The sequence below is a fragment of the Bipolaris maydis genome (assembly GCF_028858645.1).
Source record: "Bipolaris maydis strain C4 unplaced genomic scaffold PSV08scaffold_11, whole genome shotgun sequence".
Classification (NCBI taxonomy): Eukaryota; Fungi; Ascomycota; class Dothideomycetes; order Pleosporales; family Pleosporaceae; genus Bipolaris; species Bipolaris maydis.
In genome coordinates, this window is record NW_027093867.1 from 1,011,625 (window position 1) to 1,026,833 (window position 15,209).

The 15,209-nt window shown below is 51.5% G+C and overlaps 2 protein-coding genes across 2 annotated transcripts; one reads left to right on the forward strand and one right to left on the reverse strand.

The window, feature by feature from the left end:
* Window positions 1-9: 9 nt before the first annotated feature.
* On the reverse strand, window positions 10-5,387 carry PSV08DRAFT_207129 (nucleoporin Nup186/Nup192/Nup205; the record flags this gene model as incomplete). The annotated part of the gene is made up of 3 exons (XM_014221968.2): window positions 10-331; window positions 386-5,154; window positions 5,204-5,387. The coding sequence occupies 3 exons, from the start codon at window positions 5,385-5,387 to the stop codon at window positions 281-283; spliced, it is 5,004 nt and encodes a 1,667-aa protein (XP_014077443.1). The 3' UTR covers window positions 10-280.
* Window positions 5,388-5,715: 328 nt separating this feature from the next.
* PSV08DRAFT_207132 (uncharacterized protein) lies at window positions 5,716-14,903 on the forward strand (the record flags this gene model as incomplete). The annotated part of the gene is made up of 6 exons (XM_066092054.1): window positions 5,716-5,746; window positions 5,807-7,286; window positions 7,335-7,675; window positions 7,834-12,235; window positions 12,284-12,674; window positions 12,723-14,903. The coding sequence occupies 6 exons, from the start codon at window positions 5,716-5,718 to the stop codon at window positions 14,877-14,879; spliced, it is 8,802 nt and encodes a 2,933-aa protein (XP_065948709.1). The 3' UTR covers window positions 14,880-14,903.
* Window positions 14,904-15,209: the final 306 nt, after the last annotated feature.

Sequence of the window (15,209 nt, forward strand, 5' to 3'; positions counted from 1 at the left end):
CGGCGATGATGTACGCTCCTCGGAGCGCTTATCGATAGGTCTCACCTGAGACCTGTGGCTTGTATATATCCCCCTCCCATCCATCATTCTTGAAGACATTTATGATGTGACTACATGGAGACTTTTGATGCATGGTGTTGTGTGATATGATGGAATGAAAATAGGCCAAATCGAACAAGCTTTCAAAAGTGCTTTTTCTACACATTACATAACAGGGTACCCGTCAAGCGCATAACACATCATCCCATCCTCCGACCATAGTACCAATCGGATGTACTGCTTATGAGAACATATTTGGTCTCGCCTTCTTCAGGCTCGACTCATCTTCGTACTGTAGTACATTAGCGACATGTCGGCTGAACCCGTTTCTACGCAAACGACTTACTTGTAGGAATCCAGTAACGTCAACCAGTACTGTCCAGCAATCCACCAAGTCCACCAGGTTCTGTTGTACCTCCTCACCCTTTCCAACACCTACGTTGACACTTCTCTTGAAGATGCTGACCATGCTGTGCCTATTGTCCTTCAAAAACTCTCTTGCTTGGAACACCGTCTGATCGTTTTGTCGTCCTCTTGCAATGACTGCGGCATTAATCACTCGCAGCACAGCCAGCATAAGCTCGTAATATTTGCGCAGAGCATTCGCGTCGTCGAATTCGAGACCGATGTCAGGGTCTACGGAGAAAATTTGTGAGTCTCGGATAGCCGGAAAGAGGCCTGCGTTGAGCACATGTGCCGCTCCTAGACGAGATTGACATATACGGAGGAGGAGCGCGAGACTAGCGTCATAGTAGGACAGTAGAACTGGCACTTGTGGTGCGGTCGCAGCGCGGAGTTCCTCGGGGATGTGCTTGATGTTGTCAACTAGGACACCGATAAAGTTGAGAGATACAAAGCTTTCGAGTATGTACTTGGAAGACTGGCGTGTAGCAACTGCTACGAATGCATTGAGAAGAAGGAGTGCAGAGACCTTGCACGTTCCTTGACCACTGTAGGCATCATCGCAAATCACTTCGAGCATATGGCTTCCACAGTTCCTGATTGCGTTGAGTGTGTGACGGCCAAGCACGGAGTTTGGCGTTGCCTTCTGGAAGGTACCGTGCATGTAACGGAAGCAAATCTGGTAGCAGTATTCCCGCAGTTCAGCTGTAGAGACTGGACTATGAATGCCAATCAGTGCAGCATGGAAGAGTTGCGACAATCGGTCGTTGGCAAAGTCGCCAGTTTTGTCGAAGGCTGTGGACTCGAAGTCAACCTTTTGAATGAGAGATTCGGCAAGGCTGGCGAGCTGTAGAGCAGTGAATATGTCGGTGGCATATGACTGTTCGAGCTTTGGAAGGATGACCTGCAAGGTTTGTAGAATGAAAGAGCTTCGAGCTCCGTTCTCAAAGTCGCAGTTGTGCACTGCTACCATCACAACTTGAACCCAAGATTGGAGGATTTCTTTGTGATAGCGTATGAGCTGGGCGCGGCGATTCCAGTCAACAAAGATGGCCATCAAAAGCTCAGCCTGTTCGGCGAGCTCTATCTCTTGCTCCTCCTCTTTCAGTAAGCCATCCTTCCTCCAATACTTTAGCTTCAGCCGGATTACCTGTTCTAGCAGCGGTATCGAGTATAGTGTACAACCCTCCTTCTCTTCCTGGCATGATTCGAGGCTCACACCTTCAAAAAACTTGTGCTGATCTGGTAGGGCGCGTTCTGGGTAGGCCAGCTCCATGAAATCGAACAGATCAAAAATGTTGGGATTCACACCAGCGTCCTCACCAGGTCTAATGGTGGTGCCAAGAAGTAGAGATTGGATCCTGGATTTCATGGTCGGCATGTTTTCTTTAACTGTCAACCGAAGTTCTCTCGACTCATAGTCTAAGAATGCGGCACGACGTTGGAGAAAGTTCTGTAGGGCAAGTGCCGGCGGCCCAGAGAAGAATGCAGAATAGTCGCTAGGGGCAACTCCAAGTCCTTGAGCTAGAGACATGCCGTCCCAGGGTATCTCGAGAGTGATGGGGGTGAGTTGGGGTGCTTCAATAAATAGCAACTCGTTGTCGCGCAGCTCCTCCATGATGATAGCACTCGTTAGCGGCGAGCGCCAGAGTTTCTGAAGCACCTGCCAGCACCGGGTCTTGATCGCAGCTCTCCATGCCAAGAACTGCTCTCCGTCGTTGTCCGGGTACTCAACGCCCAGCAGAAGGATGCTGTGGAAGAGAGCTTGTCCATTGGACCAAAGACTGTCGTCAGCAATTCGGACAGCATTTGTCCCGCACGAGAAACCCAAGAGAATGTGAGCGATTGTTGGCCGGAGAGATACAGCAGCCAAACAACTGTTCAGGAAATCCAAGATGCGAAGTTTGACAATGTATCCAGAAGCTTCTTCTCCGGCCTCAAGCTCTTCGGCGCTGAATCGCATCAGACTCGCAAGAGACCTGCCAATACGCTCTGCCTCGTTGTCCTTCTCCAATATACCAACAATCTTGCTTCGGCCAGATCGTTGTCCGAATCCTGCAGGGGAGACTGCAAGTTTGCGGGACGAAGCCATCTTCTCCAGTAATTGAAGAGAAGCAATTGTCAAGGCCTCATGGCCTGTGCCACAGTACAAGCCAAGATCAACAACGATTTGAAGGTTGTTCAAAATCGCGTCCTCGAAAGACGCTAGTGATAGATTTGATACTGGAGAATGCTGGAAAGAGGTCTGCTGCTTAAGTACTGGCCTGACGATGTCCAGGTACGTAGCTTGAAGCTTCATGACCCAGTCCATCACCTCAATGCTCAGCATGAGAGATTGGATCAGGGGCGAGTCTGACGGAGCAGCGTCGACCATAGTCACATCGTGATGCGAGGCTGCGAAGAGGGCCTTGAGGACTTTGTCATTGAAAAGCCACTCCATGACGCGTGCGAACGGGTGCAGCGCAACATAAACAGCAAGGGATGAAGGATCAATAACATCGTCAACAGGTATGCTAGACTTGTTTGCGAAGACGACGAGGTTCTCATTGAATGTCGAGAGGCAAGTTACCATGAAGCGCAAGCAAGTCCACCGCATGACGTTGCGTTGCAGAGGATCAAGTACATCCAAAGAGCGCTCTGCAAACACCTGCTGCATGACAAAGTCGATAAAGCCCTCAATACCAGGCGTTCTACGCGAAGAACCCAACCCTTCGGGGAATGGCAGACTGTCGTTCAAGCCTTCGTTCTCAGGGTAGGGCTCTACCAGCATGTGGAGAAGGCGAACCAAGGCGATGGACTCGTCGTATCCGTCTGCGAGTGTGGGCCACAAGTCATCCCTTGGTGCAGCTCCCAGAGTGTTGTTCTGCTTGGAGCCAGTGTAGAAGCCGTTAACAGTCCAATCGTCAAGCATGAACCACATGGCATTGGCACGTGGAGCATCCTTGCCTACAAGCAGGGCGGAGAGGGCGTCGAAAGCAGCTGCGCGCAATCCGCTCTCGACTTTGTCAGTGCAGAGACCAAAGCAGATGTTAGCAAAGTCGAACTCCTTGACCTCGAGTATCCAGTTGCGGGCAGTGGGACTTTGTCGACAGATGTGCGAAATGAGTCGGAAGTAGCTTTCGAGCATCGTCGCACTTTCCGGCTCTACAATCTGGTCAATTGGGTTGGTGGCGGCAGCATATACGCCAGCCTGAATGGCCTTCTTCGGTTCGTGAATATCCTTTTCGAACTCACTCAATTCGTTGAAGATTGTGGTGTAACTGAGCGAGCTGGTTCGGCGAATCTTGCCAGAGGCAGACGCGCCTTCTTCGAGCAGGAAGCGATGCGCAGCTTCCGCATTCGTCTCTCCAGTACCGATGGCACGCAGCATTTCGCAAAACATGGCTATCCGTGGTGTAGGCTGCCGCTTGGCCGCCCATTGTAGAAATCCGTACAGGTTACTCTCCTTGTCGCTCCAGAAGTCTTCGGCAGCGTCGGGGAAGCCATCGAATGCGTAGGCTACAATCACCATGAATCGCTCCAGATGCAGTGGGTACTCCCCGGTTGATCTCTGGAAGTGGAGTTGCAGTCGTCGGCGCTGATCGTCCTCCTCGGCCTTGAGTTTGCGTAGCGTGTCCGGCATGTGTGTGATGAAGGAATCGACAAACGTCTGCAACTGCTCCATAAGGAGGTTCTTGAAGAAGTCTTCGGGCTGCACCGAGTCTCGGCTCAAGACAGCCGTGTCTTGCAGGAGCGTTGACAACATGCTAGTCTTCTGGGGGTCATACCAGCGCGTTGGGCGGACATCCTGGCTGACGGAAAGCATGAAATGGAATGCGCCATCACCGAGGGCCTTGAGGAAGACGTCGGATCGCGCGTTGGCCTCATCGTCAAAGTTGATGCCTTGCAGCGCAGCGTCTTGGGTGTTGGGGTCCATGTAGCGTCCGCTATACTCTGCCAGCCACCAAGTCAATGTTGCCGCGTGCAGATTCCTCAACAGCCAGTTGTCGCTTTCACGTCCACTCATCAACGAGTCGTGCAAGTTCCGCGCTTCCTTCAATGTGACGTTGTTGCTGTCTGAGGCGACCCAGGACGTGAGCCGAAGAAGGATAGGAACGTAATGGATGGTATTAAGGTCATGTCGATCGAGCAATTTAGCGCGGGCAAGCAAGGACTTGTAGTTGTCGAGATTGACGTATCCGGGCTTGATCATATGGGTACAAATTGCAGCCAGGTTCTCATGCTGTCTGGTCAGACTCTGGCGCTGGAAGTCCATGATTTCCACAAACCCGGGCAGAGGTACTTGGCCCACAACCTGGGTGCTCTGCACGCGCTCGGCAATGAACTGCAACCACCTCTCCACTGCCTCCATACTCGTCAGGCACTTGGCCCAGAAACCAAAGGCATTGGCCAAGTTTGTTGTGCCGTGTACACCGACGATCATCTGGACAGCCTCCTGCAGCACGGGCAGCCCCTCAACTTGAGCATCGTCACTGTCCAGAGCCGTCTTCATCAAGATGCGCACACACAGGAGGACATACTCGCGGCGGCGGTGGAAGCGGATGACTGCTGTCTGCAACTGGGAGCGGTCTAGCTCACGGGCTTCGGTTTGGGCACCGAGGAAGAGGGCGGCGGCATCGAGTTCATCGAGATCCAGGGCATCAGCGAGTTCAAGCGTCTGTTGTTTGAAGTCGTCGTTGACCTCGTACTCGTTGTCGTCAATGGTGATCTTGCCTGGCGCAGTCAGCACTCGTCTCTTCACACAGCATGGCGGGCTTGTTACCGGAAGCCAGAGCCTGTCTGCTCTTGTCGTTCTTTGGTTTCTTGTCCAGCAGCGTCTTGAGCTCCTCCAAATGCGCTTCCAGATTCAGTAGCAGGCGCTCAAGCACCGGCAGTTGCAGGTCGATGTGGGCGCATAGGTCGCGGTGGAGGCCCTGGAGGGCGGCGAGGCTATCTTGTTCAGCCATGACAGTGTTGCGCAGTCGGCTGGCGCATTATCCGTGGTTGGTGTCTTTGTGTTTTGGCAGCAGTGAAGCTCGATGGACTTTCTCCCAACGCGAGAAGCTCTTAGCGCCGATTGTGGGCCAGCCCTAGACGCGCTCCCCCCGTCACCACCACCACCTCCGCCCTGAACTCCGCACCCACACAAGCTGCAATGGGCACAGAGATGCTGCGGCCATAGAGTCCCCCCAAATAGTTGCTGCGGATATCGCGACATGCCGACTCCGGCCTCGCGCCATTGACTGCTCTGAGACGGCGCAGCATCCGCAGCAGTGGCTGTAGTGAGGGACAGCCATGGGGGCAACCAACATCCAGGACGCAAAGCGTGAGCGCCCACAAACAACGGCCTTGGATGAATGCATGTGTAGGTGCTAACAGCGTGCAGTCCTGATCCAGTCGTCACGTGTGGCCGACCGAACAACGGGCCTCAAAGACCTCATCCACATACTCAAGCACAATCGCGGCAAGCCCAGCCTCGAGGCGCTGGGCAACAAGGCATACCTCGCTCTGTGCGAGACTCTGTTCCAATGCCTGCGTGATGAACGAGCTGCCTTTGTGCGCAGCAAGGCCAGGACGCCTAAGACGGCCGCCAACCTTCCCTTGGCCGCCTCGGCCTTGCGCCATGTCATTGCGTCGGGCGTGCGCACCATCAAGAGCTCCACCGTAGAGATCATCATAGACACCATCATCCAAGTATTGCCTGCCAATGCCGGCTTGGTCGAGCCACTCCTGGAAGACCTGCCCAAGACACTGCGCTCACTCCTCGAATACCAGCCCCATGTCGAGCGTCTGTCCAAAGACTGTTGGGACGATGCAGTGGACTTCTGCATCACCTCACTGGCTGGCTTCTTCTCAGAGCCCACCGCCGCTGAAGGTGAGCCTCAGAATAGCTGGAGCACTAACACCTCAAGCCGTGCTCGTACCCCACTCGAGCCTGCCGACTTCCCTTCTTCTAGAGCGTCGCCTCGTGTGGCTGTGTCGAGGACCAAACCAGTCGTTGCACAGCATGTCTACGCAGCAGATGACTTTGTGCACTGCATCCATCATCTTGTCAAAGCGTCCAATGCGCCACTGCTCGATCGCTCCGAGGCTGTCTTGACTGCTCTGTTGCGCTACTTGCAACACAAGACCGGGCGTGGCAGTGTCGTCGTGGCTGCACTTGCAGCCGTGAATTCTGTTCTTGTTCGCACTGCACTGCAGTCCCTTGAATTGACTAAGCGGACGACACGTAAATTGCTTCCCCTGCTAAAGTCTATGTGGTCTGATGCCATACTGCGAGACGAAATCTTAATTACCTTGACATACACTGAAGCACATATCGCAAGTCTCCTCAATGATGCATACGATGAAACCACAAGCTCGGATCTTGAGGTCCTCATCGAGACCATGTATAACGACTATCGACGCCGACAAGAAACCACCGCTCACCAGTATCTCGAAGAAGATCATCTCTGCTTGACCCATCTAGGTTCTCATACTGACGATACCCATCCACTACACACTTGTGCTTTTTCAATGGACATAGAGCATCAACGTCACGAAGGGCTCTGGTCTACAGTCGCTACCATTGCTCGCTTCTCCTTTATGCTTGACCAACGAAGACGTACCATTGCCTGCGACCGCAGCGATACTGAAGAGAGTTCTAGCAAGCGTCTTCGTGTTACTCAATTGTTTTCGGAATACCTGCGTCACGTATCTGAACCTAGATCCAACGCCAAACGAGCAGCATTACAAATTGTTGCCTTTATGACACAGCAAGGTCCTTTCGTTGAGGAGGACCTCCAACCTATGTTAGAGAAGCTCACTTCATGCATCTCTGATGAAAACCCCGTACATTCTGTTTGGGCAATGTTAGGCTTGGCTGGGTGAGTGTTACGGTCGTATGCAACCACCTTTATCTGACTTCCACTTAGAGCTGCCTTCCAGCAATCAGCCAGTCATCCGTCACTTCTGCCTTTTTGGATATCTGCCTGGCAGAGCGCTTCCCGATCAGTCACTTCCATTTCTTTATCTCGCGTGGCATGCCATCTTATGGACATCCTGCTCAGACTCAACATTGTTCCATTCTCGGAGGTGTCAGCGACCGCTCAGTCCATGCTTGCATCCATCGAATTAACTGGGCCTGCGTTACTCACCGAAAGCAGCTCATCATTGATGACTACCATCTTACAGGAGCGTGTCAAAGAGAACCCAACCCACTTCAGCTCCACTGCAGAGCGAATCTTGAATTGGTTTCTTGGCAAATGGACCCCAAGTAGGTGCTACCGTACGTTCTCGAGAATTCAACTAAGAATATTCAAGGTTCATGGTCTGAGCGAACCTACTCTTCGGTGGCTGCGCACCACTGCAATGCTCGCGATGTGCTACGTGTTATTTACACCTGTCTTGACCTGACTTTTGCTCCACCAAAAGCAGCAACCTTTCTTGTATTGGGATCCGTAGCGCAGGCTAAGACTCATACAGCTCGTTACAAAGATCTGGCTAATTACCTCTTGCTTCTTCCACCCGTAAAGGATTCCGCGACAAAGACTGCCTATGGGCACACTGCTTCCGAGGAGCAAACAAGCGACTATCACCCTACACAAATGGGAAACAGAATACTTGATTTCTGCCTGTCAGAGGTTGATAAGGCAAAGCAACGTTGGAAAGACATGATTGCAACAAATACTGCAGGCATTACTTCGGATATGATGCGGATCGTCACGAATCTATCCATCGTTGCGCCAGCTGTCGCTGCGCTTGTTAACCCGGACGATCGCCGAGTATCGGCTCTTCAGTCGTCCGTGGTTGATCTAATTGACCTCCTTTCTGTCACTCTGACCAAACCGCAGACGGAACAATACAAGATTGATGCCGTCCTTGCAGTCTGCACGAAGAGCCTTCCTGACATTGGTTCACTTCAAGGTCGGAATACTGAGGTCTATAAGCGAACTGGCATCCATTTAGTAGCTCAGCACTTGTCTACGGCTCTCAGCCAACGCAAAGACTTCAAGCAATCATTCTATGCCGAGGATGAGGATTTCATGGAGATGGATGATGCGTCTGGCTCACAGATGACCGTAGGAGCATCCGTTTTTGATAACGATATACCCCGTCACGACCTCCAGGCGGAGAACGACATATCGGCTTTGCGTGCGTCCTGCTCAACATACCTCCAGTTTATATCCTCTTTAATGGATTGCCCGGAACCAGACCAAGGAATGATTCCAACTAGATTCACAGACCACTTGTTGTCTCTTTCAGAGAGCGATCTCCTTTACTCACGGCAATTCCTTCGCGCATTATGGACCAGCAGCTTGAAAATCTCCAGAAGTGACTGCCTGAGTCTCCTAGAGCGCTTTAGTGAAGCCCTCATTGATCCTCGCGCTCGCGAATACAACACATCGGAAGTTGCCAATAGTATGCTTGTGGAGGTTTTGATTGGCACAACACTTGTCTGGACATCTGATGCAGTCGACAGGGAAGCCCAAGATCTCTATGAGAACATCGAGGCGTTATATGTATATTACGTCAAAGAGATGGAAAAAGGGGGAGTAAGACGCTCAGCTAATTTGCAGACAACTATTGCTATCTTCCTTCATGGTCTACTCAAACACCATCCTGACTTTGCGCACAACCGCAAGGTCCCTTCGGTCCGCACGAGTTTGTTTGAGCTGCTAGCGAGTGGCGAAATGACCGTCAAATATCATATCGCTGAACGCCTACCGAGGATATTCGAAGATTTCGTCCTGTCCGAGCACGACAAGATACTACAAGACGTCGATAGTAGTCTTCCTGGGGATGATGAGGGCACCGAAGGCATCGCTGTTCGACTACTGGTCCTCTCTCGGCTGGCGTCTCAATGGCACACATTATTACGCCATAGCGTATACCGCATCTTCGCAACAGCGGGAACAATACCTGGGGCCGCTCTTCATGCCGAACGCTGTATTTCCAAGGTCGCCCAGTCCAGGTGTCTTGGTGACTCCCAAAGCCTGTTCAGACTATTTGCTCCCCAAGTTATCTTCACATGGTTAGATCGAGGTCAGGAGATCAGTGCGATCCCTTTTCTAATTTTTGACTATGATTCTCTTCCGGATCTGTTACGGGACATAGAAGCTGAGGTCGTGGGACAGGCAATCATGTTTGGTCGTAAAGATGAGGTGGAGTACCTGGCCAGCCAGTTGGGCTATTCAGCACAACATCTATTGTCGAAAAATATCGGCAAAGCAGCCGCATACACAATAGCATGGGATACATGCAGAGGCTCAGCTCGCAACAAAGCAGAGTCGAGCTTCGGTAATCTGCTGAAGGAGATGGTCGGCAGTGACCAGTACTATGTCTTGATACAGAAGCATTTCCCCCAGGTTCTTGGACATATGCTTCAAACCATCGATCACGAAGAACGCCTTGGCAAGTCGTTAGACAAAAAACCTGCCTTTAACCCTGCTGCAGCAGTTCTAGCCGAAATTACTGCGATCAGTCAATCTGCGCAGGGCCTCAATATGGGGATAGAGCCTTCATTCTCTGCCTTTTACTTACCAGATCAACTAGAGCGCTTGTGTAGACGGACAGGTGATAGGCCTACTGGTTTTTGGTCTCCAAGTACATACACCTTTGTGTTGCGCTCTCTCCTCGATCGCATTCATCCAGCCCTTGGTTCTCTTTTTGCAAGGTCGGTGATCCGCAAAATCCGAGTTGTTGTTGCATTAGCTGGTCCAATCGCTCACGAAGGTTATCCATTACAAATGACGCTCCAATCTTTACGCCCCTTTCTTACGGACGTACAATGCACAGAGGATACGGTGGGAATCATGCAGTACTTATTTGAGCATGGAGCTGAGTACCTCCGCCAGCAGCTGAGTTTTGTGACGGGTATCGGACTGTCAATTCTCATTTCTCTTCGAGTGTTTTTAAGCTCCTCGCAAGAAAGTACCACTCAGCAGTCGCAACACATGGCGACTATGAATGCAGCCACCCGCTTTCATACATGGCTCACCGAATACCTAAAAGCTCATGCCCAGGCGATCGCCGCCATAGAACGGTCCTCAGCTGTCAAAGCATTCAAGCTCATTACCACTGCTGCCTCGCAAGTTAATGCAGAAGGCAACTCGTTCCGTGGTAGCGACGAGAGCAAGCTCTTGTTAGAGATTCTAGATGATGTTCGCTCGGGACGCAAACTGCTGAACAAAACATCACGAGACGTTGCTCTAGACTTACTCTGCCAAAATTTCCAGCCAGCCCCTAGTGCACGGGATGACATTCTTGGCTTGGACCGCGACGCTGCAGAGTTTGCGCCCCTTGTCTGGGAGTCGTGTCGACGAAGCAACGTGGGCGATGGTTATTTGTTATGGACGGCGCGCGTCTTAGGTCGGGCATATAGTGCGTTTGGAGAAGTTAAACAAAGCTCTGCTGGAGCTCGGCCTTGGGCTTCTTCGAGTCAGAGCTCAAAGTCTACTCTTGGAGCATCTTCAAGAGAGGCTATCGTCAAGGAAGTCATCGATCTCTTCTACAGCGATGACCGAACAGAGGTCAGTCTAGCTGAGGATGCCGTGCGGCGCCTGATCTCTCGCTTGGTTCCAGACTCGCAGTACATGGTTGAAATGCAACGCGTGATTCCGGAGGCAATCGCCAAAGCTCTTATGTACAAACCGCCAGAGCCAGACAACCCGGTGCAGCCCCTGACAGACGGACTCCAACAGGCGGTGTCACCCACACCCCTCAAGCCGATAGTCTCTTGGGTGAGAGACTTGACTGTAGCACTCTGCAAAGTTGCAACTGAAGACCCAATACTCGATGCTCTTCCCGATCTCTTGATCGGTATAAACCAAATGGCCGAGAAGCTCCTGCCATACATACTTCATCTTGTCCTTCTTGATGAGTTTGAAGAAGATCGAAGCGTTCGCAACATTGTTTCAAAAGCCATAGCCAGTTGGTTTCGTGACTGTACCTCGGCCACGATACCACACATCCGCATCATCGTACAATGTATTCTCTACCTTCGCAGTCAGCCAATACCAAAAGAAGCTACCCGAGTGGATCAAGACAAGTGGTTAGAAGTCAATTATCTGGAAGCATCACAGGCAGCTAGTGCATGTGCTATGTACAGAAGTGCGCTCTTGTTTGCAGAAACTTTGTCTGGCCAGCCTATGGTAAAAAGCAGCACAAGAAGATCATCCGTTATGGTTGAACCGCCGAAGATACCATTGCAGCTCCAACTTTCCATCTACAAGAATCTTGATGAGCCTGATTCGTTTTACGGCGTGGATCGAGGCTCAAGTCTCTTATCTGTCCTTGATCGTCTTGACTACGAGGGAGATGGTGTGAAAAGTCTTCTCTTTCGTGGGGCTCGTCTTGACAGCCAGATGCGTAGGCGAAACGAATTGGAACCCACAGATTCCCGCGGCACAGTCAAGTCGCTAATCATGCTCAACATGAACAGTGTCACGCACTCCCTGCTCTTGAACGAGCAATTTCACGATGCAGGAGACGACATAGTTGAAAGTACACTTCACACGGCACGTAAGCTGGGCCAATGGGACATAAAAGCCCCTGAGGTCAACAATACGGAAGCAAGTACATTGTTCAAGGCATTTCAAGGGATGCATTATGCGAAGAGTGTTGAAAAGGCTCGGGAAAACTTCAGTCATCAATTACATGCAACGATGAACTTCCTTGCCGGAAAGAATAACGCGTCGGTCCCGACTAAGGTCCACTTGCGCACCTTGGGGGTACTGACAGAGGCGGAAGAGGTCATCATGACTGAGCGCTCAGATCATCTGTTGGATATCTGGGATCGAATGAAATCTCGAGAAAAATGGATGCGAGCTGGCGAGTATGTAACCTTCAATGACTACGTAGATCAAGTACTCACCCATCCTAGGTTTAGTGATGTGCGCCAGCTTTTGTCCTGCCGCGAAACTCTTTTCAGCGTGCTTAGCTCCAATCCCGCTCTTGTAAATTCTCTGCATACAAGAACTGCAACCATACGTGGTATGGAAGTCGAGGCCCTCGTGTCATCTTCCAGCGTGTGCAGAAAGCATGGCGCCCTTCAGGAATCGCTTGCAAGTGTGACTTATCTTTCCGATATTGTACCACAATGTAAGGCTATAGGTCTGGATATTGAAGCCGTCGCCCAGCACGAGGTAGCAAATGTCCTTTGGGAACAGGGCGAGACCGAGGTTTCGATTCGAATGCGGCAACATCTGATCGACCACGCCAACTTTGATTCTCAGAACGCTGATTTAAGTCTTCCCGTGCTACTCGCTCGACTTGTATGTAACATACACTAGCTATGTTGATCCCATTGCTGATAACGTTAGGGCCACCATCTCGCCGAGGCTCGTCTGGCAAAACCTGACACAATCATGAGTGAGTATCTCGAGCCGGCAATTCGAGAGCTCAAAGGCCAAAGACAAGGCTCGGGATCAGGCCAAGTTTTCCATGAATTTGCACTGTTCTGTGACAAACAACTTCTTAGCCCCGAAGCAGCCGAAGATATGGATCGCATCAAAACCGTGATGGACCGCAAGTTGCAGGAATACCATGACTTCACCAAGCTTTCCAAGACCGACAAGAGCAGAGGAATGCGAGAGACATATCATCGAAACGCCCGTCGAGCGAAAACTTGGTATGACCTCGACAATGCAGAGTACGAAAGAATGCGCAAAGGACGCGAGCAGTTCCTACGCCAATGCCTAGAGAACTACCTCTTGTCGCTTTCCGCCTGTGATGAGTACAACAACGATGCGCTCCGTGTTTTCTCTCTGTGGCTAGAGTACTGCGACACTCCTTTAGCAAATCAGGCTGTGAAGACATATCTCAAAGATGTTCCAAGCGGCAAGTTTGCATTATTGATGAACCAGCTCTCATCGCGGCTGCAGGCGGAGGAGAATGATTTCCAGCATCTCTTAATGGAGCTTGTATTCCGTATCTGCGTAGAGCACCCATATCACGGCATGCATCAAATCTTTGCCATTCAGATGAAAGTCGGCGCCATCACTAGGGAGGATGTCGTCCGAGCTAAAGATGAATCAGCAAAGTCTCGCCAGAAAGCCGCGTCTGGTCTTGCGACTGCACTGAGCAGTGATAAGAGAGCCCGGCCATACTGGAGCTCCATCTCCCAGTCCAACGAAATCTACCACCATCTTGCCATGTTCAAGGGCGAGAAAGAGAGTACACAGCAAGGACGTGAGCTACAGCTCGACAGATACAAGGAGTCCAAAGACTTGGTCAGCAAGGTGCCCAGATTGAACGTACCTCCTGCTACACTCCAGATTGAAGTCCGGCCCAACATGAACTATAGTGATCTGCCAAGGATTGCAGGATTCAAATCGACGATGAGCATCGCAAACGGCCTCAGTGCGCCCAAGATCATCACCGCCAAAGGTACCGACGGTCGGCCTTACAAGCAATTGTTCAAGTCTGGAAACGACGACCTACGTCAGGATGCCATCATGGAACAGGTCTTTGACCAGGTTTCACGGCTGCTCAAGAATCACACGGCCACGCGTATTCGAAACCTTGGCATTCGTACTTACAAGGTGTTGCCGCTCTCAACCAGATCTGGGCTGATGGAGTTTGTGCAAAACACTGTTCCGCTGCATCTGTGGGTCATGCCGGCTCATGAAAAGTACTATCCGAATGACTACAAGCCCGACAGATGTCGCAAAGAGATTGGCGCCTGCCAACAGGACTCTCTCACTACACGAGTCAAGGTGTGGCAGAAGATTGCAGAAAATTTCCATCCTGTGATGCGCTACTTCCTGCTCGAGCGCTTTGAAGATCCTGACGAATGGTTCGAGCGTCGTCTTGCGTACACGCGCTCGACGGCTGCCATTTCGATCCTAGGCCATGTTCTTGGTTTGGGCGACCGCCATTGTCACAATATCTTGCTTGACGAGAAGTCTGGTGAAGTAGTGCACATTGACCTTGGAGTGAGTTTTGAGGCTGGTCGGGTTCTGCCGGTACCGGAAGTGGTCCCGTTCCGATTGACGCGTGACCTGGTGGATGGTATGGGGTACACCAAGACAGAGGGGGTTTTCCGGCGCTGCTGCGAGTTCACTATGGATACGCTTCGCGAAGAAAGGGAAAGCATCATGACTCTGCTCAATGTTCTGCGCTACGACCCCTTGGTCAACTGGAGCGTCACTCCGACCAAAGCAAAACGCATGCAAGAAGCAAATCAAGAAACCGGTGCCAACGGTACCGCGCGCTCGACCAGTGTCGCGCCTGGGGGTACACCTGCTCCTTCGGGCCAAGCGGCGGCAGTCGAGGAAGCGGCAGGTGTCGTGCATGAGAGCAACAAGAAACGGGAAAAGGAAGACCAGGCCGGTGAGGCGGGTAGAGCGCTTAGCATTGTGGAGAAGAAGTTGAGCAAGACATTGAGCACAAAGGCCACTGTCAATGAACTCATCCAGCAGGCTACTGATGAGCGCAACCTGGCGGTGCTATACATGGGGTGGGCAAGCTATGCATAGCTGGATGTGTGGGAGTGCCGCATTGCCGTAAAGGGCCGATGAATGTAGATAGGCTGGGGGGTATACGGGCGTATTTCGGGCGCTCATGTTACCCTGTTCTTTTTATATGTAACTCTTGCACAGGGGAAACAGGCTATCGTTCGGATGTGTGTAAGTAATACGGATTTATAAAAGTTCATCCGCTTGGGCATTGACAAGCCGGATTGTTTGATTGGGTTTGTCACAATGCTGGGCTAACGTGCACATGTCGTTCTCACGTGTTGCCGGACTGATGGAAAGAAAGTGAGACATGCGAGCATCAGACCGTTGGACCGTTAGGCACGCGAACAC